Genomic DNA, 27,273 nt, shown 5'->3' on the forward strand with positions numbered 1-27,273 from the left:
TTTCATGGGTACAAGAGCTATTATCTTAATATGAAAAAAAGACAAGATAGCAACATTTCAATATTCATCTAAGCAATCTCAAAAGAAAGAAATGCTAATGCAAATCATATCTATCTGTCATTCCTGGATCAAGCTATCAAGTATTAAAAAGAAAACTCAGTTTAATAATTTGAAATGTTTTTCGAAGATCCAACCACAACTCAAAAAAGTCAGTCATTGGTATGAATAGGGATTGTAGTACTACACAAATGAAAGGAGATGCAATTACAGCACAAAAGTGTACCTCAACAGGGAAAAATAATAAGGTACTTTTTAATCTAGTGGAAAAGGGCTAAAAATTCAAACTAGAAATAAAGTGCAACTGTTTAAAAATGAGAATGTTCAATTAGAAAAATTAATTACTGTGGAAACTGATGAAATGTTTCAAATGTCAAGTTTCTCCAGATTATGATCCAACAGCTTTCCAGGATTTAAGGTCAACAGAAGGGTAAGGCAGTTATGTACTTTGATATACATGAAGTCAAAGCAGATGATCTAATGGTGTATTTTGGGCTTAATGTCTATTAAAACAAATTCCATAGTAAGTGAACACCCAACCCACTTTGCATGTCTCTCCTCTTCAGTCTGGAAAGCATATTCCACAGAGGCTTGTCACCATTACCCAAATACAAGATGGGTCACCATTACCCAAATAAAAGACAGAAAACCTTCAAAGCGCCTTTCTTCAGAACAGGTCTTTTTCAAGTCAAGATGCCTTTTTTTTTTTTTTTTAAATGAGAATTACAAAAAGGTAGAAGACTGGAAACTGCAGGGAGGGAGCAAAAGGCACAAAAAGAAGCTACAAAAACTTTAAACCAAAATAATTATTGCGAAGATGGTTGAAGAACATTTGACTTTATAGTAGGCCCTGACAAGGCAGTTGTAAGAAAAGTAAATACTGATGATAAGTGGAGTGTATCCCTTTCCAGCTGAAATAAGTCTCTCATTAGCAAATGCCAAGTATTCTACTTACTTTGGTTGCTTTTAATTTCCACTCATATTGATTTCTTTCATTTTCCAGTTCTTCCACTTTAATTTTGAGGTGTCTAAGTTCCTGTAGCAAACCCTGCAAAGGAAGAACAGCAGCTAAAAGTAAGATGACTCTGGTAGATATTAATTTTCCATAGTCCTGAATTAAAGATCATGCATGAGCCACACAGTAACAAATACTGAACCACCACATTAAAAACTGTGACCTAGTCTAAGACGACAAAAACTATTTTGAACTGAGAAATAAAGAATACTTTCTCAAACTCTCCACCTGAAATTATGACCAAATTTCTTAGTCATATTATGGAAGGCAGTTGAGTCTGGTGAAGGCATGTGTCTCAGTGAAAACGAGCAAAAAAAATCTGGAACTGCACTCTCATTAACTATTGTGGGTTTTTGGGAGAGTTGGGATTTTTTGTTGTTTTGTTTTGGGGTTTTTTGTTTTGTTTTTCAGCCACCTGGAAATAAGCAGAAAGGTGCAGTACTAAAAGATTACTAACCTTCATTAAAGTGACAATCCTCTCCCCAAACAGGTGTTTGATCTACTTACCAAGAAAAATAACACTCAGACCAAACAGTATCTAGCAAGTTACAGGCATTTAATACCATACACCCACAGTCAAACACGGCTACAAAGATGCGGTGTTCAGCACTGATGTTCACCACTTTGCAGACCGAGCGGATGCAGCTGACCAGGGTTCCTGACATTCTCCATCTATTCCTCCAGCAAAGTTGTCTTTTAAATGTCCCTTCCTCCTTTCCTTGATAGAACCGTAACTTACGGTTGTCCTTCATTCTGAAGGACAACACTATTAAATCCCTGATGGAACTCTGACGTGACCAAATGTCTTAAAGGAATGGAAAATTTTGGAAGTGTAACCCAATTTTGGAATCCTGTATAGTACAAACATTAAGCAACCATACTAATATCTTGGATTAAATTAATGTTTATTTTGAACGACTCCCAGATTTGACTTTCAGATTATTTCCCCAATATGCAGCTTTTACTATAGTCTAATAGTTCACTAATTACTTCTGAACAGAGGCAAGCTCAGAAACGATAGCACTATTTTCAAAATAGGCATCATACCCAAATGAGTTATTTTTGTAAAATAAACCTATGAGAAAAATTACTGAACAACTCCCTCTCAATTTAAGCAGATTATTTATAAAATGAGTTCTGGGGATCCAAATTTTAACCAAAGAGATGTGGCAACTAAAGCAAACTGATTCAAAAGCAAATATTAAAATGGACTTTTTCAGGCATACCAGTATCATTTCCACCTTCAGTAACATTAAGCAGTTTATGCAAAGTAGCTTTTGTTTTGACATGTGACATAGTTTTGACCAAATACAGCTAGGATCTGTAAAGTAAATACAAAAATGCTTTTCTAGAAACTGGTAATGTCAGAGAATAAACAAAAATGTGTTGGATTTGCTGTTTTAAAGGTACAAGCAGATTATTTTTATTATATCTCTTTTCATTCACTTTTAACATTATCATTAGAAAAAGAAGGGTTATATTTCAGATAATCTTACCTGAAACTGTATTTTGTACCTGTGTTAAGCTTTTAAGATATTCAGGAATTAATAATCTGAGTTCAGAGGACTGGTTAGTGTATACCATCATGCACAGCTAGGGTGACGTTATCATGAGGAAAATTAGCAAACTACCAAACCACGCTAGCACGCTGCAATTTCAACTAAGGGGAAAAAACCCCAAACCACACAAAGCCCAAAATTAAAAAAATCACACACCACACTGGCACGACAGACCTACAAGTAAAATGAAAATCATAAAAAAAAAAAAATAAAATCCCTGAAAGAGGTGTTTGGGTCTTACAGATACTTGTGCTTTAGTAGAAATGCATCAATGGTGACCAAATTTGTCCCAGTAATCAGGGTGATTTTTATGACCACCTCACACTTTGCTAATGAAAGCTACAAAGATTAATGCCAATAATTCACAACACAGCTGTGGTTAGCAGATTTTAGTTTCTGCAAGAGAAGAGGCAATACACAGGCTTCTGTTAAGGTGCACTTCTCGTACATCACACCGAGAACAATTCCTCTGGCTGAGAGTCTCTACTACTGATCTTGGACTAGATTGAGGACCATTAGGTGTCAAGTCTGGTTTCCTATCTTGAGACTTTCTTTCTTGGATTCTACTATTAATTTCCAGCTGCAGTCTACACATCTGCTCCTGTAGCTCACTGATCAGGTTCACCACTGACTGAAAACATGGGAAGAAAGGAAAAGAAGAAAAAAAAGAGACAAAAAAATGGTGAGAAAGAAAATGATGCAAGGAAGATACTTCTACAGTTGCAGCACAAAGAAATACACAAAGGTAAACTATAAAAAAAGATAATGTTTTTCCCTTCTGATAAAGTATCTGTGAATGGGTATAAATCTGGAATATTGCACAAAGCTACAGTTGAAATAGAACAGAATCTATATTCCACACTAATTCATGATTCTGATCCTAACTGAAGACAGAATTTAGGCCCTCAATTTTAGAAACTTACCCAGTCACATGAAGTCAGATATCAGGAAAAATTAGAACATTTGTTAATACGCTGGCTCAGAGGCACACTTTTGCTGAAATGGACTTGATTGCATTCATTTACACAGCCAAATCATCCACTAGAAGAAATTGCTAAGTGCTCAGTTGGGGCCACAACCTACTCTTCCACAATTTATACACAGAGTTTACTAGTAAAGTAATTCTGTTTCCAGGTCTAGCATGGGTCAGAAAAGTCACTCCATTACCTAGCTTGCTAGCTAGGCAGTATCTTGACATGGAGAAAGAGTTCAGCAACATACATAGGAGCAATCAAAGGATACCACAGAGGAAAACGTAATGACTTTAACATGTGCTGATTTGCTGGCCAGCTTTTTGGATTTGTGTGTATCAGTGATACACAGAAAAAATATCCAGCTACAGAAAACAAACCAAAGACAAGTATTAAAATCTCTATAACATTTCACTTGAATTCCCCAACTCAGTAGCAAATAGTGCCAGGTATTTTCTCAAGTATTACAAGTTTGAAGTGCAATTCTCTTAATTTTCATGTACATTAACAACGTATGTTTTGTGATTTCTCAATCTTCAAGTGGAATAAATTTGGTGAATGAAAAAGTTTTTAGTGGACAGAACAACAGATGACATGGTATTTTTTTAAAAAATTATTTTCTTCATTACAATGCATTAACAGTCCTCCTATAATCTCAACTCTCCAGTGAGCCAATAATCTCAACACTAGGGACCAGCTACTGCAAGGACAGGACACTATTCCGATCAGGTAAATATTTAACACAACCCACCTCAAACTGTAGCAGCATCCACAGACAACTTTAAACACTCACAAAGATTCCCTTTCAAAAGTGTACATATCAGGTAAGAGAGTTTCACATCAGTTAAGTATTCTTCTAGGGCACTGTGCTTCAGATGAAACTCAGAAAAGCAGTTGCATGTATTTCACTTTATACATATCATTCTCAATCAGGATCACAATGCTGCTCACCCTCTTTCATCCAACAAACTTTTTAGGCATGCAAATGAGGATTAGTTCCCTAAACAATCAAAAAATTTAGAAAGAATACTGGGCCCCAGCATACCAACTCTGCAATATCCAGTCTTTTAAAGGCTGACATGTTTTGCCAGGTCTGCACAGGTAAAAAAAGATAGTCTCCTTCAGTATCAGGTCCCCAGGTGAAACCACATCCTTTGTATGTTCCACAGCTACGTTAGCCACCTTGCAGCAATACAGGAGAGAGGTGAGAACGTCCCCCTAACTAACTCCTCTTACCAGAGCACTGCAAAGCGGAACACCCATAGGATTAACTGTAGGTACAACTTAGGTACTATCCACAATCCCTCCGTTTTCCACGCTTTGGTTTTGTTTCTTTTTTACCATCATCGCCGCAATCAGATGCCTCACTGAGCAGCACCAGCTGGAGACTGGAACCATCAGGACATGCATTCATCTCCCTTGCTTTCTTTTAAGCACCAAGTCTGTGCTCATCTTCGATAGAGAACACTGTTAACCTATACAAGGTTCTGAAGAACCTCTGCGCAAACAAGATGCACAGACTTTTGAGCACAAACTGACAGCTGCTCCAGTTGTAGCAACGTGGGAGAGTTCAGAAACACTCCTGCTGCTGCCTTGTAATTCTTTTCTCTTTTGCCACCTGCCATTAAAAATGGAAATAGGAAACACTCTGTGTACCTGTCCCGCAGGGCAAATTTGACAGTACAGAAATGGCAAAAATCCTTATCCCACTGAGGGATAAGAGGTCTACAGAGGAGAAACAGATGAACTCCAGCTGCAATATATGCCTTTATAGTTGTTTCTAGTTTCAAGGTAGAAAAGGCTTCTGATTTTTGAGATTCTTTCACAGCATGAAAATTTCTTAACACTAACATGCCATACCTTGAATTTGATTCAAGGTGAGACAGCAGACCAAACTCCCCAGTGGGAGTCAGTGTCTCACTACTCAAGTTTCTTTGAAATTGCAAGTAACTATGCACTAGATACACTTAATTCAGAAGTGTCCACACAAGAGTCACAAAAACACTTCCCAACAGCTTACAGCAAACTTCAGATCCTCCGTATGAAGAAGCAAAACCCACAAAATTGATCCCATGCTAGAAAAGAAAAAGTAGGAGAGACAAAGGGCTGCTAAGCCAGTTGAAATGGACAATTATTCCTGCAGTCTCCTGATAGTGACAGAAGGTCTCTTTTGTCTATGTTCAGGTAGAACAGGCACCTGGGCTGCCATTAACAACTTAAAATTTCTAAGGCTTCTCAGGTAGGAAAAAAACCTTCACAGCATCACTGCGGCAAAAGTAGAACATTATTCCACAAAAAAGGAATTAAAATGACAGAGCCAAGAGTGAAACTGTCCATTTACAAGCAGTTATTCCCCTGGCCCCTGTGTTATATATATAAATGGCACTTTAAATTTAGCATGTACTTTTGAAGGCCAGAGACAAGTGGCATTCAGTGTGAAATTAATACCTTTGAGAGGAGGTTAGAGATGCTTGATAAAGTCTTTGCTGCTAACCAAAACAAAACCACAGCTGCACAAGTGAAATAAATCTAACACATTAAAACTTGCTCATATTTAGAAGGATATCTTAATTTATTTTGTCTTCCCCCAACCCAACCAGAGAAATAATTCTGCCGATAAATTCTATGTGACTGGAAACAGCTGCTGTGAAATAAACTGACATAAAATTAGAGTACAGAGCAAATATGTTTTAGCTAAATTATACTGCAATGTCACATTTAATTTTAAACTTTTTAAAACCTGTTATTATATTTAGAAATTGCAGGGTCAGCTATGAAGTATAATTAACAGGCTGTTTAAAGTGGTTTAACTACTGCATGCTTCTAACACATGCACTAGGGTGAAAACTGAGGACTATTACTTCTGATAGTAGCAAATCTATAAAAATCACCATTCTGCTCACCTCTGTCAATCCTAAACTCTGTCTTAAAAGCAGCAATTGGCCAGTCTATAAGAAAGGCTCGACCTCTGTAACCACAGCTTTGTTCCACTTCAGTAAAAATACTAATTGCAATTTCATTTGAAGCATTATACATTGTAAGAGCATGTTGTAGTGGCCATGACATTCAGAGATACAATTACAACAAGATTAATTTCATTCGGTCACTGTCAGTTTGGAGAACTGTCTCACTCTGAAGCAATTAGGTCACCACAACACAACCGTGTGCACACAAACAACAGCAAATTAAAGGTAGACTGTTGGTGTACCTAAGAGTGGTTTATTCACTAGAAAGATGTAGTTGGGCAGTGGAGGCAAGGAGTGCAGGAAGACACTCAAAGACATTACCCAATTTAAGCAGCAGTTGTAGTCTAATAGTACAAAGAAAATATATTAATAAATTTCATTCTGATGTTTGAAATTGTGTTTGTATTGAAAATTCACAGTAAATGGAGCTGAAATAGGCTTAAAGCATTAGAATTCAAGTAAGCATCCCGTTTGACTGAAAACAATCCCTGTTCATCTTGACAAATTGGATTAAGGCTTGTTCAAGACAATCTGAAATAATTTTGAAAATGGCCTAATGAGCAAACAAAAAATGCTGTTCATTTCCCATAGCTTTACTTACAACACCCATTTTCCTTGCTTTGTATACACAGGTTTGCAACTTTCAACAGGCCAGAAATCGAATCTCACCTTGGGGTAGTTAATAATTCAGGGCATACTTAATACAACGATTCTCAACTTTTCCATCAGATTAGAATCCTTTTCCATCTCAGCAGGAACATTTCCTATCACTTAGCAATATGACAAAGGCTTCCAGGACAATAAAGCTCAACTTTTCCATCCAAGGGGGCCGCACACCTTGTTGGGGTGGCAGAAGGCTTTCACAGGTCACAGCCTCACCTTCAGTACAGGACCAGACCTGCTGGGTACTGTCAATGCAAATGCACTCAAAAGCTTTGTTGCTTTCCAGGAGTCAGGCTGACCATACATGTCCTGCCATAATTTAGGCAGCCTCATCCCCGTATTTGATATGTAATGGGAAGTGCTGAAGGCCTCTGAGGAAGGTCGCTGCTGGGCGCAGGCTGCCATCTGTACTATTTAGGCGCGGCACAGACCTGTTTAATTTTCAGGTTGTATAAGACTGCTTAAGGCCTCCTGTACACAAGACACTGACAATTATGGGTGAAAGAGCATAAGAAGGCCACAGATGGTTAAAACAGCAGCTGGTGCTTCTCTGGCTTGCAACCTTTGCCAGAAATTGCTCTCTTTAAGTTATCTTTCGATCTCTAAAGAAAACTTCAGAGGATAAGTCAAAAAACAAACACACCCTAAACATATTATGTCACTACAGGTAAATTACTAATGCATAGTTATCAAATATTCCACTAGCAATGTTATGGAGAACAAACATTTTTCCAACACTGCTTGGATTTCAAATTCTCCTAAGTCAACGTGGAACATAAAGTCTTTTTTCAGTCAGCAATATACAAATCTTAGACCTGGTAATCCTCCCTTGCCAGGTAATCCTCTCCTGCTAGTTGGCTCCCTTGCAGGACTCTGAGTGGGGCAACACATGGCAATTCATATGAATTACTGTCTTCCATAATTGCTTTCCTTCCCAGCTCCCACCTGCTGCTCACTACCACAAAATGGATGTTGTTCATATAACTCCCCGTTTCATACTCTCTTTGTTAACCAGTATGGTAAAAAGCAAAGCTTCTGTGTGTCCAGAACTCTCCACATCTGAAAGGGAGTAAGGATTAGAATTTCCTCCAATGTACATAATTTTTTCCCACAAGGGGAAAGGCTCATTTGAGGAAAATGCCATGCCCCTTGCCCTTCCCTCCCATGAATGCATTAAAATCACCATGGGTGACCATCTCAGGGTTTGTAGCATCACTGATACCACTCAGCTGACAGTCTTCTCTGCCACATAAATGATGACATAGAGGAGCCCTGGTAGGCCTCACATGGCCATGCCAGGTCAGCTCCTGCAGAAAGGAAAGGGTTAAGTGAGCACCAATTGTAACGTATGCTTCTGGAAAGGACTTTGTGTCTTGATTAAAGCCAAACAGCAGCCTTTGAAGTATAATGAGAGAGGGGAAGAGAAACCACATCCCAAAAACGCATAATCGTATTCCTCACTGAATTCACAGGATCAATGATACGGTCTGTGCTGTAAGCACGGAAAATCCTATGCATGCAGAATTCAGCTCAAAAGCTCAGGTGTATGACAGCGGACCACAGACACATGATAGAAGGAAACAAAAAAGAGAAAAGAAAACAAGCTAATGAAAGAAACTCACCTCAGCTTTGTTCTGTTTCTCTTCATATTCACTCTGTTCCTTTTCCATACCAACCAGCTTAATCTTAAGGTCTGAAACTTCAGCCATTAGATCTAATTTCTGAGTCTCTAGTGATGTTCGACTTAGCAGCTCCTGAAAGCAAAGCAGAACATTTTCTCCAAGTTATTTATTTGAGCACTGACAGAATGCTACATGATTTACTGGCAGAGCCATAGAAAAGTCTCTACCCCAGTATTTAACGCTTTCAATACGAAAGCAAAATTATTATCTTCTTCAAAAGTCACACTTGCTACTGCTTTACAATGCAAAAAATGCAGCAAGACAGATTTGATGTAAGCATTTACTGCAGGTAGAAAAAGTAACTAAAAAAAATAAATAATGGCGTGATTGGCAAATTCATATGAAAGTAAATTTCTCTACCTCTCTTCACAGTGTATATACCTTGAACTGTTCCAACTGTGCGTTTCTCTAGTTCTGCAGCTATTTTCACCTAAATGGTCTCCAGTATTAATCACTAAACCACTGTGTCCCCCCCCCTTTCAAGAAAACGTGTAACAGAGTTAATTCCTAGGGCACACAAGAAATCAGAAAACAATACTAATGCTGAACAAACAAACCTACATAATACCATAGAGACCTGCACATGATACATTACAAAACAGTTAGCTACCTACTCAGATACTCATTGGACAAAGCTACGGTTTAGTATTATAGCGAAACATTTTAGAACTTGTTATCATGTGTTATTCAATAAAGAATGTACTACAGAATGAGCAGCTTAACCAAAATAGAGTACCAAAGACAAGTAACATTTCTGCAGTCATGCTAATAGTACTTGAAAGTTTACATGATGTAGTAGTTAACTTCTGAAGGCTACATGCTCTGGAAGGAATAGCACTGAGAAGTGGTATGCCCTAATCGGAATCTAAATGGCAATAATGTCTAAACCGAGCAACAGTGTAAATGAGTGTTGTGGTTTAACCCCAGCTGGCAGCCGAGCCCCACGCAGCTACTCACTCGCTCTCCCCATGGCGGGATGGGGGAGAGAACCAGGAGGGTAAAAGTGAAAAACCTCATGTGCTGAGATAAAGACAGTTTAATAGGTAAAGCAAAAGCTGTGCATGCAAGCAAAGTGAAGCAAGGAATTCATTCCCATGGGCAGGCAGGTGTTCAGCCATCTCCAGGAAAGCAGGGCTCCATCACACGTAATGGTTACTATAAGACAAACACCGTCACCCTGAATGTCGCCACCCCCCCCCTTCCTCCTCTTCCCCCAGCTTTATATGCTGAGCATGACATCATATGGTATGGAATATCCCTTTGGTCAGTTGGGGTCAGCTGTTCCGGCTGTGTCCCCTACCAACTCCTTGTGCACCCCCAGCCCACTCGCTGGTGGGGTGGTGTGAGAGGCAGAAAAGGCCTTGGCTCTGTGTAAGCACTGCTCAGCAGTAACGAAAACATCCCTGTGTTATCAACACTGTTTTCAGCACAAACCCAAAACACAGCCCCATCCTAGCTGCTATGAAGAAAATTAACTCTACCCCAGCCAAAACCAGCACAACGAGAAACAATTGGCCATGACTTCTGCTTGTGTGCCCCGAGTTTGTTTTTCAGATTGCAGAGAAAGGCATAGTTTGGGCAGAGTGATATCACTGGAAAACATTCAATATTCACACCTTCATTGCATCTTTCAGTTTTCAAGAAAGCCAAAGCAAAAAATCTTCCAAACTTTAACAGAGTATATTATATATAAAATGCTTCTGCTGGCCTCCACTTGCAAAGAGAAAAAAAAGAATCCATTCAGGAGTTTAAGCCTTACTGAAAAAAATCAATACCTAACTTTCCGAGTGCCTAATTAATTTTTGCAAAAGAACATAGGGTTCTAACTGGTTAAAAAATTTTACGGTAATTCATAACTCTTGTTGGCGTTTTGATCATATGAAATGCACTGAGGAATCACAGCAGATTCTGCTTTGAATTGCATGGAAGTGACTTAACTGAAGTTACCACAGTTATTCTGGATCTACACTAACGTTACTAAGCAATCAGAAACTGTCCTGTCCATCACCCTTTTCTCATCTCTTCCTCTTCCACAAACTGTTGTAGACCAAGGCTTGGAGCCAAGGAAGCCACAAAGGTTATTTTAAAAATTATACAGTTAAAGTTTATTTGGAACCCAAATCTGCTCTACATGTACATTGTTTTAGTCTAGTGAGGAATACTGCTCAAATTAAAAATAGTATTCAACTTGTATCTGCATTGCAACACCAATTATCTAAGCCACCCACTATTCCCAGTGCCATGCCCATTCCTGCTGACATTGACAATGATATTTGTGTATGGATGGGAAAATAAACAGAAACATACCCTCATGGTTTGTTTTTTTTTCCTCTGAGTGAAATACATCAAGCACTAATCAGGACTGGAACAGGCTCTGTACAGCTGTTAACATAGCAGACCCTTGCAGATTAAGACATAGCTATAAATGAGAACTTTGCTATGAAATAAGGCCACTGAACACCAAAAAGGTTAGCAGGTTGAGGTGACTTTGGCCCCATGGACAGACTCTATTTACTGTTGAAATGAAACAACATTTAGATTATTTTTTTTTTTTGACACTGACATGGTGGTTCCATGATAAGACAGGAAGATTTCTTAATAAGGCAAGGAGACGTGGCATCCCTCTAGAGATTTTTAACAAAAGATCTACCCTTTGAGTACACCATCTGGCATTACTCCTTACTTTTTCTATAGACTCCCAAATTACACTTAGTTATGCAACAGAGAGTAATACCTCACTCCACTCATTCTGAGTTCAGTAGCTCCATATGAACACTAAGGTGCTACCCGGTATAAGTGAGCATGAAGGCACTGATTTTTATTTTTTTTAATCAATTCAAAATTTTATTGTTTTCTCTGAAGCTGGAGAATCAGATCTTCAGCTAGTGTAAACTGGCACAAAACTCTTGCCTTAAAATAGACAAAATAGCTAACTATCCCTAGTTTGTTTTCAATGGAGCTACACTGATTGAAAACAGCTGACAATTTCTCTTGCATCTAAAGAGTCTAACTTCTGCTTTGAAAGAAAGTGCTGTTTAAAGGAAATGTCCTCTCTTGAAATGGTAACATCTGGAAGCAATTATTTTCATCTTCAAGCAGATGCTCACAGTGAACAGCTCATTAAGAATGTGACCCATTTTGTTCCAGAGAAATTATAGTGTATTTCAGTGGTATGATGCAACTGGAATTCAGCCAGAATAAATATGCAATTGTAAGAAAAGAAAATACAAATTTATGTTATTGGTTTAAAGCAAAGAAAGATAATATAAGACAGGCAAAATGGTAATTTGGGCTGTAGCAGCTTCAGGAGGATCTTAAAAGAGCTGAAACACAGAACAGAAATAGAACATATTCTAAGGAATCTTATTATAAACTAGATACTTGGATGTAATTTTATAATACACTATAGGTATAATTTAATGCATCAAAGTTTTGTTTGTTTGGTTTTTTTTAAAATCAACTTTTTACTTTAAAAAATTAAGGGAAAAAAGCCATTTCAGAGTAGAATACTTACAAAGATGAGTCATGCAGAAGCTACAATATGGATATGCCAGACAGATCAATGAACAGCAAACTTTTTCCAAACACATTAGCATTTTAAAAATTCACACTATACTTTTCAAATCTTTAACCATGCTTTTCAATATTCCCAATGAAACTGAAACACGTGCTATTTCACTTTCATATTTTGTTATCTTGGAAATATGTAATTCTTATAAATCTGCTTATAAAATTTAACAAGCCAGAAAATAGCTTAGAAAGAGGACACTATGCTATTCTAGGCTGTCAGCTGCAAGCACAGAAAATTCCAGGATATTCAGCACTCCACAAAACAGAAGAAACAATCATGCCATACACTGATCGAGAAACCATAAGTAAGATTTTAGTCAAGCGTAGGAAAAAACCCCAACAACCAAAGATCCCATTTTGCACTTGTGCACTGTACAAACTATAATACTCAAATCTCGTACTTCTCACCCTTATTAAAATAGTTGAGACCGACCAACCAACCAAGCTACCTACCTGGTAAGCAAAAATTCAGCAAGAACCACCACTAATGAGGACTGCACTTTTCAAGTGCTGTGTGTCAGCTGTGGTAGAAATAAGATATTTGCTTAACTGAAAACACAGCTGAGAGCAATGTCCATGTGTAATCACCATGAAATGGTGCAAATCAGTAGCAGAGAGTGAATTACAGCCCTCCAATTCATCATTTACCCATTATATAGTTAAGCAACGGAAAGGACAGAACTTCCCATTGTACTGCGAGCTTGAACAGCCCTTTGCATACGCCTGATGAACAGATTCGTGCCTACATTAACTGTAAAATAACAAAGCAGTGTAATGCTCACCTGTATAGACAAACTGCACAAATTAAGAGCACAATCCGAAAACCTTACGTCTCACAACCACAGCAGCACAGAGCACACTTCAAAATCTGAAACACTAAGCTAGCTGCTGGCAAGAAGTTACTGCGTGCTATAAACAAGTGCTAAAATTCATCTAAGATCAGATAACTCAGGCAATTGAAAGTCGAAGGAATGATCCTTGCCAGCCAGCAAAGTTCCCGAGAAGCAAACAGATACATACCAGATTTATACTCTGCAACCAAGATGGGATTCTGTCTCCCCTGAGTGTAAGACAATTGCAAAACCAGAACAGGTACATGCTAAACTACACTGGATTCAAGTTCCTGCTCTCATACAGCTCCTCCCTGCATTCTTTTAATCCAGTGGTTTTTAAAAGATTCTCCATTGTGCCCACAAAGGACACTGCCTGGCACACTTTCCCCTGCTCCTTGCACTAGGCAGAAGTTGGCCGTAAACTGACATGAGAAACAGAAGTTCACTCCTGTTTGCATTCCAGCATTTCAGTTTCTATGTGTATTTTTAAGACAAAAAGAATCCTAAAGCCAAGTGCCTGTACTTTGCAAGAGAATTTACTTTATAGAAGACACAACCAAGTTTACACAATGCAACCATCTGACAAGAGTCCCCTGGATTGCTTCTTGCAATTATGTGTTGGAAGTAAGATGTAAGGCAGAAACTCACGGTCAAACTACATCTAGGGCTTTTACAGGTCAGGTACAGGAAAGACATTGCCACACAGACTAGCATCTTGATTGGCAAAGCAAACTGTACACTGTTATACTTCATGTCACAGAGCTGCAATGGGAACTAGTATCTGTTAAATAAATCAAACGCAGCACTGGAATAGCAAAGACGTAACTAACTATTCTTATTCATGGTAATTACCAAATCAAACGCACTTAAAAGAACTGTGGAGGTGAAATCTGTATGTGCAGAAAATTCACTTTTCAAAGTGACTTAACATAGCTGTCAAGATTGACAGCATAGATTCCATAGCACTAATGAGTTTACATTACGCATAGCTGGTACTTTCTACTATGTGACAGTTTAGGCTACTTTCTAGAGCAACAATTCCTTTTGCTTTCCAATTCTGTTCTACATTTGTAAAGAAAAGTTGATAGCAAGTTGGTAGGAGGTTCCCTCAAGGCTAACGTAGCAGATGTACAAGACCCTCTCTTATCCCCAAAAAAATACTTATTTCTTAAAATTGACTAGAAGAAAGTACTTCAAAATGCCAGAAACTAACTTAGAGCAAGAGACATACACATCATTCTTCTCTAGAATTGGCTGTAATGTTACATTTTAAAGCAGCTGATGTACTGGAAATGGACTGTCACAGCATAAATTGTTTTCATAGGATAATTCTAGGAGGTTTATTTATTTATTTATTTCATGACATTCATTACAATGTGCTAAGGGGCAAGGCAGGTAACTATTCACACAGGCTGGCATTTCCATATTCTTTACACACTTGATGGCAAGAAAGAGATACCACTGGAAGACAATTCAGTGAGACCAAACTGGCGTCTTGCTCTCAGTGACGCTTCAGAAAATTTTCTCCTAACATTTACTGTGAAGGATGACCAGGGAAACATGTGCCTTGACCAAACTGGAACCATACTTAAGGACTGATTTAAAGTTTTGCCATTGACTTTCCTGAGTTTTCAAAAGACGTACTTTCTTTCAAAGAAAGAAAATGCAAACACCTTCAAAGTGAAAAATGCTTTTTCTTGATTAGAGTCTGTAGTGGAGCAAGTATCCTTACAAAAGCAAAATGTTGAGTTTGACACTGTAAGCATCACATCTCATGAAAACGTACATGCATTATCTGTTAACTCTGCGCACCAGGGCATCTCTGCATCTGTTACACAGGATCCTCTTGTTTCTCAAATGCTGCCGAGCCATGTTTTCTTTGGCTGTGGTTTCATAAACAGTTAGGTCAAATGCACATCTCACCATTGCCCTTATGCCACGCCTTGACCTTTTCTGTGAGCTCTTTCAACTCACTCACCCAGCAGAAAAACATCCCCTTCTTTTTAAACCCCAAGTTAGTTTTCTCCAAGTCATTGAGGAAAAAATCTGATGAGCATGAGAGTCAGTATAAAATAAGTTACAGAAACACAAGGTCAGGAACAAATAGAAGGATGAAAGGAGAATGAGGCCTTCTCCTTTTTGTAGCAGTAACCTTTAGACTGGCTTTACTCATTTCTTGAAATTTACATTTCAACTAAGGGATATTGCACCATCCTCTTAGAGTGATGAAGAATCATGATTTTCTGCACAGAGGCAGCAGTGTCTGTTCTACTATTCCTCATTCAAGATGTCCATCGTAAATGCTGAACAGCCATTTTATGTAATTTGTATAAAGTTTATTTTAGCTTTTGTTTCGAAAGTGTTTCCATGATCGCTCTGTAGCAGGGTTCAAAACAACTGTGCATAAATCATAAGCCAGAAGGATTTTAGCCAGTAACCCCACCCTGACAAACTGGACAAGTCTCTGCTAGCGTAGGTTCAGCAAAAACTATTTTGCAGGGTAGCATTATATACCCCTTCTGTTATGGAACTACCAGGTATCATCATTAAATTATCTTATCAAAGTGTATGATTATTTTTTTTATCGCAGCATTTTGGGCAAAGAATTAAATAAAAGTAACTTTTCTTATAGTTCCCAAAACTAAAAAGACAGGGCTTATCCTGGACTCAGGTATATGTTATCCCAGATAAGTAAATAATATGCTTATCCATACTGTAGTTAGCTTAGTTCTACTAATATACATTAAAGATTTTTCAAGCTAGGGCAATTATCTTTATCGTTTCATTTTCCATTTAGAAAAAGCAGTCGACTTAAGTTCACAAAGGTAAAAATCAGTGGAGTTCAATATATTGTAAATAAGCAAGCAGAACCACAAAATAAAATTGGATTTACACACACCTCAGAAAGATAATAAAAGTCTTTCTGAAAAGCAAGAATATTTATATTGGTACATAGAGCTAGATGATTTTTTTCTTATTAGAAATAAGTTAGCTTACTGTAAAAATAAATAAATACTGTCTTGAAAGACCCACTAAATAGTTTTGACTGGAAAATTTCACTGACAGCACTAGTATCTTTCATCACTTTGCTAAGCATCATGAGCATGAGTACAAGACACTGGCAACTGCTGGGTGAGAAGATCTGAACCCAACGCTCCCTAAAACCTGATTGATCCATCAGTCTGTTGAAGTCCCTGAGGCCACATACTTACTCTACTTTTGACAAATAAGCTGCAAGAAGGCCTGTTGGCCACATAGCTTACATGAATGTCCTAATCATCACATTATCAGGTCATTCTCTTCTCTCCAAATCTCAACTCATTCCCTATAGAGTGTAATCTTTTCAGCAAGATGAACTGGGAAAAGGCCCTTCAAAATAAATTATAGACAAATAGGGCCCTCTGCTAAGCCATAATAAATGTATAGTTTCTCTGACTGTTGAGATTTTGAGAGATCTAACATGGGTTTCCCATATCTCACTGTCTACTGGGGGATGTAATCCATGTGAGAAAGACATCACGACTACCATTCCTTCATCAGCCTCCAGTATTTAATTTCATTTGCTCTTCTCACTGTTCATAAAACTGCTAACATCATTTTTTTATCATTCCAGTGAGAAAATATATTTTAAATATCTCAGTTCCACACTGAAATTACTTTTTAATTTTGGCTCAGCTAGAGAAAGTACATTGCTCACACTAAAATTAAAATACTAACTGTATGTGTTAGCGTACGTGTCTGTCTGTGCAAAGTTCAAATGGACAAACTCATAGGATTAAAATGAAACAGAAATTTTTACCAAGTTGTGGCCGAGATAATTCTCTTAAAAAAAAGCCCAAACTTGAGCTATCATATGTACTGTAAGCATGAGGGATCAGTCACTTAGAAAGCAGTCAACACACAAGCTTGTCAGTATTTCTGTAAGTTATGTTCAAATGCAAGATCTCAAAACTATGATACAAAACAATTAACAAATTTGAGCTTATTGCTAACTATTTAATATGTGTACAGAAAAGAAAATAAATTTGAAATTAATCCTGTTTGGCAACAATTACAGCTGCTCAAAGTGAATTCAAAATTTAGATTTAAGGTTTATGTTAAACATACTTGGAGATTCTCTGACTTCCCTAGCTTTAGTACAGACTTTTGTAACTTTATCACTTTAGGATCAGCTTTGTAAGCAATTTGTGCACGTGCTTAATGCCAGACAGGTAGATTCAAACATTTTCACTGAAATAGCAATGTACATACATTATTATATTCTCTTTCCAGAAGCTTCAGTGTTCTGTTCAATCAGGCTTTAAATTCACAGTTTCCTCAGAAGACTATCAGAGCAGAAAAATTTAAGTCAGAACAACAGTTCTAGCAGAAGTCACCAAAAAACTATCTGGTTTTAGATTGAAACAGGAAACTTCTACACTCTATTGTGAATGCCTTCCTGAAGTTTGAAAACAGATTTTCAGAACTAAAATAGTTACTGTTCTTTGAATTTCACTTCAGACCTCACTGAAAAACTAAAGGCACATGCTATTTGTATTTTTAAAAATGTCCCCTCATTTAAGTATGAGAATAAAACTTTTCCCAGCTGTAAGGATCTTGGGCTGCAAAAGTTGCATGAGATCAAGTTGTTTTTAGAGAAGCTTGGAGAATTATAACTTTAAAAGGTTTAGGATACAAGTTTATCTTATAGAAACTGCTACTGGTTACATACATACGTACACAGATCCTTATCACAGCAAACCAAATTTATATAGATTAACACAACTGTAATTTAAAGCCATGAAAAGTTCATAGAAATACATATATTTCACATGGACTAAAAAAATAAAATTATAACACAACATTTTGGGTGGGGAGATGAAGTAAGTTCATCAAGAACAGTATCTATCTGCAAATTTCTGGTGCAGATTTTGAAGATCATTTACAGTTTCAAATCTATTTTTGATATCTATGTACTGTATTACCAGTGGATGACCTGCATCTGTAATTGCAGAAAATTGCACCAGGAAAGTTCTTTTGCATCGATAGACCTGCCAGCTCTGCAGTAACACATGAACTGTAAGGTATTTAATTTATCATTTGTTCTGCTCCCTCAACATACAACATGAAAGAGCAAAAATTAAATCACATAGCCTGAAACTGTACATTGAAATAAATGAAAATATGTTTTTCTTTCAAAAATAAGGGGAAAACTCCTAAATTAAGCAAAAATGGTTATAGAACCAAAATTGATACAGTAATTCATTTCAACTTACTACCTGTTGAGCTCCAAAACCATAAGAAAACAGAAGATATTTAAATAAAACTTAATTCTATAACTCCTACATATATTAGATACATTTAACTTGTCTAACCAGTTACTCAACCATGTCCAAATTTAGTTCGTCAGCACAGTACAAATAAGACACAATAGTTTCATTTTACATGCTGCCACATACAGTATTATGCAACCAGCCAGTAAAATGTTTCTGCAACAGGAAAACAAAGAAACATTTATTGGAGGGGGAGGGAAGTGCAAAGCAGCAAGAGAACAATAAAAGAGACATTTTTTCCCCATTTTATCTTTTTGCCAAAAGCACGCACACATGCTGACAAGCTGATCATTATATATGTTCACCCTTCTGTTGGAGAAGATTATGCAAGAAGCTTTCCAATCCAGATTTTTACCTGTTGAAGCATTTCTTCTGTAGCATTCAGTTTCAACTGATGCCCCTCAAGACAGATTTCTAAGTCCCGGATTTTCTCTCCTTGAGCTTCCACCTGGTCTGTAAGAACACTCACCTGTAATTTGAGAAGCACAATGCTACTGAACTGACTGTAAATAAGTTTCAATTACCTTATGCAATTAACATCCAAATGCACATTTTAACAGCAAGTTCTCTTTTAAAGTCCTCAATGGTTTAATATTCTTGTGCACTGCAGCAACCTCCTCTATCAAGACCGACAATTTTTCAGTCTTACCTATATTTTGCTTCAACCCCGCCCTCTGATCCCTCCCCCCCCCCCCCGAAATTACTTTGTTTTAATATAAAAAAAGAAAGAGCATTTCTAGAAGAGATGGAAGACTACCTATAGGTAGCCTGAGTCAGCAAAACTCTGAAAAATTAGAAAGCACCAAACAAGAAGATAGGATACTGAAAATTTTTTAAGTGGTTTTGAAGCATGCATTGCCATTTCAGGTTCCATTGGCATTTCACTCCCTAAAACGGATAAAAAATAAAACTGCTCATTTGGAAACCAACCAATTACTTCTTACAAGAACAGAAAACCAGCTTACCTATCAATAAAGCGTTCTGAAGTTTTAAAGAATGCAATGAGTAAAAGACATGTTTTAGCAGCAGCGAAGTTCTATTCCAAGAAAAATTCCCAGGCTTTGCAAGCCAAAACACGAAAGCAAAATAAGTGAGATACAGACAATGAATCCCAGGAAGAGCAACAATAAGCAATACTGGTAAAGAACTGTGGGAATGGTGGTGCAGACCAGTGAGTCTGTAATAAAAAAACCCCAGCAGCCTAACTCAAAGCTTGCAGAGCTGAAAAAACTATGCTCAGGATAACATTAGAAAGATATGGAAAAAAACCCTGTGTTCATTCCTACGTTAAGCAGCACGTACACTCTGTATATTCATTTTCACTATTTATTTATATAAAAGCCTTGATTATACTAAAAAAAAACGTTATCTCAAACAAAAAAGCAACCTTAGGTGTTTAAACTCCAGTTTGAATGAAATGCGTTAACAAGAAACTTATCTATGCTCTCATATCCAACCCTGTAACACCTTTATTTGGAAAAAAAAAAAAAACCAAACCCAAAGAAAAAAAAGGCACATTATGTGGAAGTGAAACCTTTAAGATGTACCGGCTATGCAGCATTTCTAAAACCAATCAACAAACATTTGAGTTCACTTCAGGAAAGCTGCAGAGGGAGTGACTGAGGGAGTGACTGACTGATCTGTATTTGTTTTACCTGCAAATATAATGACAAGCATGCCTGGGAAAGGAACATAGAAAAAGGGTTGGGGGAGAGGACTATTTAATTTTTTTGCCTTTAAAGTAGCTGGTTGTATGGTAGAGTACAGATGAATTAAGGATGAGAAATGATAGGAAGAATTGAGTGAAGGCAGATGGCAGGGGGACACATCCAAGCTGGGACGGGGGGGAACTCCCCGCAAGGAAGTCTGCTTGTCTGCTTTATTGGTTTGCTCCCATTAAATGAGTGATGGCCCACCCCCCCCACCTCGTGAGATCAGAAAGCAAGAAGAAACAAACTGAAACCTTTCCTTCAGTCTGATGCAGGTTCCAGAGAAAGAAAACAAGCTCTACTTAAAAGTGTCGGTTAGGTTCCAACTAGCATTGTAATCTGTAAGGAAAACTCTGTATGTCAAACATGACCTGCGAAGGAATTTAGTAAAACCTTAGCAGCTTTAGAAGCATGCGTTGGATGTTCCAGTAGTGAGGCTGTGCAGCACATTAGCCACTTTGAGCTTGTATTTTCCCCTCTGTTCAGGATCACATCTGCCAGACTCTTCAGGGAATGAGGAGGCTGCACACAGAACATAACCTCAGCATATGCTACACTGGTGAGTCCATCTTGCCTTAGCAATGCAACACCCACAAAAGTCAGCCTATAGATAATATATTTTCTGGAAGTATCTATTAAAGTGAGGAATATTGAACAATTAGCTAAAAATCAAGTGGTATAAGGGTTTAAAACACCTTTGTGGAAAAGAAACCCAAAACAAATCAAACACCTAAAGAAGTACGTTAGCTCCTATACACAGGCACTGAGCTATAAGAGGGCATCCCAGATGCTGTAGCATTTCTAGCCTCCGCTACAGACTGCACAGTGCTCTGTTTCCCACCACTTTCTCATCCTTCATGGCAATGGTCACACCCAGGAGCCAGGTTTGTACCAGCAGACTCCCTCAGGAGTAACCACAGCATGGGACTCGCCCGTGTTCCTCATATTTGACTGCTTAGTTAGAATATGCAGAACTGGTGTAAGCCAGGTTCTAAGCCCAGCTCCATCTTGGCACCTTTTTGTTGTTGATGTTCATCTACTAGACTGAGGTTTTCATCTATCTTATTTGCCTGGGGTTTTTGGAGTTCTACTGCAATACTGTGCAGTGGGATAGCAAAATGCATAAATACTGATTAAGCCTCTGGATTTGTTGGGGGTGTGATGGGAGTAAAAGGCAAGAGAAAGACAATGTCTGCATTTGATTTTACTATATTCCTTCTGAGAAAAACTCTAGGCAGGTGTCCAAACCATGTCATAAAAATCCCTTATTTGTGAGTTTGGCTGGCTTTGCTCTATAGGTGCTATTTGTGTGGATGAAGAAATAGTTGCTAAAAATCAGCAGGACAAAGACAGGAAAAGTACAAACTGAGCAGTAGCCTGGAACAGTCTTCAGGAACTTACAAGCGCTGGAGACTAGCGGTCCTGTTAAATCCACAAAAACTGATATACTTTGAACACAAAGATTCTGCTAAATCTGTACAAGCCAACCAGCACGCATGACCATCAACAACTGGCTGTATAGCACGAACCACATCCAAGATGACAGTGATTGCTGTATGCAAAGAGTACAGGCCTATACATACATACGATGAAAAAAAGGAGGCCTTCAGGGCCAAAGCCACAGGTGCATCAGTACAACCCTCTGCTTCTGAGTAAACAGCTGGGTTTGGCCTCCTAATTGTTGCTCCAGTTATGAGTGCGAGCACATGTGCGTGAGTGAACTGTGCAAGAAGTAAATGTACTGTGTGAAAAGTTGTTTGCTATTATTAATAGAGTCAAGATGTTACAGTTAATAACCACTTGTTCTAATAACTATCAGTTGTGATGTCTCCCCCCCGACCTGATTCTTCTCAGAAAAAAAGGGAATTTGCAGCACACACTTAAACACTTAAATTCTAACCAGAAGTTTGTTTTTCAGTCAAGATTTTTTTTTTCTTTCTAAATTTGATCACAGCAATTTAACAGTGACCAAAAAATCCAACCAAGCCTAAGCATATGTCTCCCAAAACATTGGTTGTTTATTTAACAACAGCAGTGAGAAGTCTGCTCAGTAAATTAACACAAGTGCGAACAGAACATACAGGATAAAACATGCTTACAGAAACTAGTAACTGAAAGTAGGGAGAACACCTACCCAGTATAGTTAAGTTCTGTTTGATATAAATATATATGCTTATAATATGCTTTTGTAAGTGTAAAAACAAAGGATAAGAAAAGACCATTTAAAGAATCTCCAGCTTCAGTTTTAAAAAGTATGGTACAGTTTAGCAATATCCAGAAAAAAAAAAAGTTTTTTTATTTTAAGTTATACAACATAAGTTGTAAGTGCAAGGTCCTGCATATGGGGCAGGGCAAACCTGGCACAAATATAGGCTGGGCGGAGAATGGACTGAGAGCAGCCCTCAGGAGAAGGACTTGGAGGTGTTGATGAATGAGAAGCTCCACGTGACCCAGCAATGTGTACTTGCAGCCCAGAAAGCCAACTGTATCCTGGGCTGCATCAAAAGAAGCGTGACCAGCAGGTCAAGGGACATGTGATTCTCTCCCTCTGCACTGCTCTGGTGAGACCCCACCTGGAGTACTGCATCCAGCTCTGGGGGCCCCAAAACAAGAAGGACATGGACCTGTTGGAGTAAGTCCAGAGGAGGGTGTGTTGGGTTTGCGTGGCAAGGTTTTGGTAGCAGGGAGGGCTACAGGGCTGGCTTCTGTGAGAAGCTGCTAGAAGCTTCCCCTGTGCCTGATAGAGCCAATGCCAGCCGGCTCCAAGACGGACCTACCACTGGCCAAGGCCAAGCCAATCAGCGCCTCAGAGAAAACATATTTAAGAAGGACAAAAAACCCAGTTAGTGAGAGCTTTTGCAGCCAGAGAGAGGAGTGAGAAGATGTAAGAACATCTGCAGACACCAAGGTCGGTGCAGAAGGAGGGGCAGGAGGTGCTCCAGGCACCAGAGCAGAGATCCCCCTGCAGCCCGTGGTGAAGACCATGGTGAAGCAGGCTGTCCCCCTGCAGCCCATGGAGGAAGGATGAGGGGGTGTAGAGATTCCACCTGCAGCCCATGGAGGACCCCACACTGGAGCAGGTGGAGACACCTGAAGGAGGCTGTGGCCCCATGGGAAGCCTGCACTGGAGCAAGCTCCTGGCAGGACCTGTGGACCCGTGGAGAGAGGAGCCCACGCCAGAGCAGATTTGCTGGCAGGACTTGTGACCCTGTGGGGGACCCATGCTGGAGCAGTCTGCTCCTGAAGGTCTGCATCCCATGGGAAAGACCCACACTGGAGCAGTTCGTGAAGGAGTGTAGCCCGTGGGAAGGACTCACGTTGGAGAAGTTTGTGAAGGACTGTCTCCCATGAGCGGGACTCCATGTTGGAGCAGGGGAATGATGAGAGGAGTCCTCCCCCTGAGGACAAAGAAGCGGCAGAGACAATGTGTGATGAACTGACCGTAACCCCCATTCCCCGTCTCCCTGTGCTGCTGAGGGGGGAGGAGGTTGAAGCTGGGAGTGAAGTTGAGCCTGGGAAGATGGGAGGGGTGGGGGGAGGTGTTTTAAGATTTGGTTTTATTTCTCATTCCTCTACTCTGTTTTGCTTCGTAATAAATTAGATGAATTTCCTCTCTAAGTTCAGTCTGTTTTGCTCGTGACAATAATTAGCAAGTGATCTCTCCCTGTCCCACAAGGTTTTCGTTATACTTTTCTCCCTGTCTAGTGAACGAGGGGAGTGATAGAGTGGCTCTGGTGGGCACCTGGCCTCCAGCCACTGTCAACCCACCACAGAGGGCCATGAAAATGATCAGAGAGCTGGAGCACCCCTCCTATGAAGACAGGCTGAGAAAGTTAGGGTTGTTCAGCCTGAAGAAGAGAAGGCTCCGGGGAGACCTTACTGTGGTCTTGCAGTACCTAAAGGGGCCTACAAGAAAGCTGCAGAGGGACTGTTTGCAAGGGCATGCAGAGATAGGATGAAGCGTAATGGATTTAAGCTGAAAGAGGGTAGATTTAGATTAGATATTAGGAAGAAAATCTTGACTGTGCGGGTGGTGAGGCACTGGAACAGGTTGCCCGGAGAAGTTGTGGATCCTCCCGCCCTGGAAGTGTTCAAGGCCAGGTGGGATGCGGCTTTGGGCAACCTGGTGTAGTGGAGGGTTGGCAGGGGGGTTGGAACTAGATGATCTTTAAGATCCCTTCCAATCCAAACCATTCTATGATTCTATGAACATGCGTTTTCTCCAGGAGGAAAACTCACATGGCACAGGGGATCTGTCTGAAAAAGGCTTGGTAAATGGAGAAACTGGAAACCTGGAAGAGCTTACACATGAGTTTTACTGTCAAATTTTCTTTTTCTCCCTTTACCTCCCTTCTCAAGCTTTTTGCTGATGTAAAGCAACTTTGGCACAGTATACAAGCAGGAAAAATATCAGTTCTATCTACCTGCCAGTCTTCCAGTTAATTAAAAATGGTGGCATGCAGAACCTAGAAAATCAGCTGGTACAACCTAGCAAATCTATAATGAGAATCACTACCACAGCATTGGCTTGGGACTTCACAGCATTATTTTTAAGGGGGGTTTTTGTTTGGGTTTTTTTTTTTTCTTTGTCATTCTTCTCCCTCTTACTGCTGTTGCTCCCCTCTCCTCTACCCAGTTACTCTACCATGAAACCAATTAGATGGATTATACAAATTATAAATTAAGTCCTGATTAAATAACAGTTACATTTGGTGACCCACTAACATTTGTTAGACAGAAAATACTATCACTTCAGCTTTTATTCACTCAATATCAGCTACATAGACAATGTTCTCTTTAAGACATACCTGAAGTATGAGTGATTCTTTATCACCTTCTAATTGTGCCAATCTTTCTTGATAGGTTTCATTATTAGATGAATGATGATTGACCTGTGACTGGGGGGAAAAAAAGTGGTATGAGAATTTTTACAGTTAATATTAACATTTTAAGCAATAGTTAATAAAAACTGATACAAATTGAGTGGTCATTATAATGCAAAAAACATGCAAAAATACATCTACAGATCAAAACTGTTTATTTCATATGCATTAACGCTCTTGTATGTACCTTTTTTTAGCTGGATTTTGAATACTTTCTCATTTCCAGCAATCAAGAATGGTATAGGAATAGATTTGATATTTTCAAGCAAATTATTTCATTGGGAAATGCCATCTTATCAAGACAAAAACCATTTCATTTGAAACATCTGGTCTCAACAGTCTTTTGCCAAAGTCAAGGAATCTTGGTGTGTTTATTTTTAAATGGTAAAAATTGCCATATGTATTACACTATTCCTAGAAATTAGTGAAAGTATAATTTTTTTTTGTTATAAATTAACAAATTATTTACATTATCAAATTCTTATCAGGAACTACTCTAGCTACGTAATCACTTATGGATTTCTAAATGTCTCTAAGGAGCAAGACTTTCTAAAATATGGCCTGTTCCTAACTATTATGTCCCATTTCCTACGAATTTTAATACTCCAGAGACAAACACCACAATTAAGAAAAAATTATCTGCAGCTTTATTTTGAAATATTTAGAAGAGTCCCATAGCTTCATCCTGCATACTAAAACATTGTGTAACTCTGGGAATGGAGCTGTTTCCTTAAAGCATCAAAAGTAACATGAGCCCTTAGTGGTTCATTTCCCAGCTCCCTTGCAGGCAATACATTTCTGCCGGGGAATAAAACACTTTGGCTGGCTTTTCAGCTAACACAAGAATCCAACTTCATTGAGTTCCCTTCAACTATGCTAGACTGCAGCTGACTACTCATTTATAATTACTTGTACAATGGCATCAATATAATGATAACCCTCACTCCCAACTGTCCTCTCTTTTTCAACTGAACATTTGTGAATAGGATTATTTTTTTTTAATATTAAATACATTCATTGCTTCTTGATCTCCACCGAGGTCTACAGGCCCAAATGTAAAATTGATGGTGAGAATAAACATGGTGCTAATTAATGCAAGTCAAGAAATCAAATATTTATTCAACCAAAAGACACTTTTCAAGTCATAAAGTGCTAAACTAGATATAAGCGTGGCATCTATGATCTGAGCTGAGTAACTGAGCACCCTTTTCTCTGATAATTTTGAATCACGAAGACTCCAACAAACAGGACTCAAAGGTGTCTGAAAAGATCATCTGATTCATTATACCATCCTAGGACCAATGATTATTTGCAATATTCTTGTCTCGCCTTCTCCTAAAGGCCTCCGGAAATGTATTACACAGCCTCCCCAGATAATCTACTTCTTAGCTACCCATCATTAGAACATTTTTCTTAATGTGCAACCTGAATCATCATCTCTTCAACTTCAACCTACTGGTTCTTATCATACCACCATGGATATTCATCCTGTGTTTACTCATTGTTTCTGCTTAAATTTATAACCTTGCACTAGACTATACTGACTTGCGTCCTATTATTTATACTGTTTTCCTATATATCGGGCCCTTCATATGTTTTAATCATGTCCTTTAGCACAGCTGCAAGACTCCTAACTAGAATCACCTATAAATTCACTAAGCTCAGTCCTTATTCCCTGTTTTAGAGTCAACAAGAACACTGAAAAACTGAATGTGCAGAATCTCACTCACACCTCACTTATCAGCATTGTCAAAAGAAGAGTATGTTAACTCTACTCAGAATATACTTTTCTCACTAGCTTTTGATCAGTTTATAGTAGGTACAACTAAGATTCAAGACTACACAGAAATAGCTCTAAGTATGCACATGTGAGTGCATAACATACACAAACAGAAGTCTCAGACAAATTAATAAGTTTTACAGTGGCACCTGTAGGGAGCTGGCCCACTGTGTAAGTATACAATGGCCTTAGAGGAATGGTGACTTCACTCCCTCCTCTTCTCATAACTAGTTTTAATTTTTTAGAATTTCTCTGTCCTGTCATCTCTGTCCA

The 27,273-nt window shown here is 38.7% G+C and overlaps 1 protein-coding gene across 2 annotated transcripts in view; it reads right to left on the reverse strand.

Annotated features, from left to right (window-relative positions):
* PPFIBP2 (PPFIB scaffold protein 2) overlaps positions 1–27,273 on the reverse strand; it is a 109,141-nt gene that overhangs the window by 27,663 nt on the left and 54,205 nt on the right. Inside the window, exons 4-8 of one of the 2 annotated variants that reach the window (XM_075755225.1) lie at positions 25,146–25,235; positions 18,984–19,097; positions 8,854–8,985; positions 3,080–3,262; positions 1,013–1,105 (exon numbers count right to left, since the gene is read on the reverse strand). In XM_075755225.1, the coding sequence (XP_075611340.1) occupies positions 1,013–1,105; positions 3,080–3,262; positions 8,854–8,985; positions 18,984–19,097; positions 25,146–25,235 (612 nt within the window). The remainder of the gene's footprint in view (positions 1–1,012; positions 1,106–3,079; positions 3,263–8,853; positions 8,986–18,983; positions 19,098–25,145; positions 25,236–27,273) is intronic. The other variant, XM_075755226.1, reaches the window with a different exon arrangement.

Source organism: Balearica regulorum, chromosome 5, assembly GCF_011004875.1.
Source record: "Balearica regulorum gibbericeps isolate bBalReg1 chromosome 5, bBalReg1.pri, whole genome shotgun sequence".
In the NCBI taxonomy this organism is placed as follows: Eukaryota; Metazoa; Chordata; class Aves; order Gruiformes; family Gruidae; genus Balearica; species Balearica regulorum.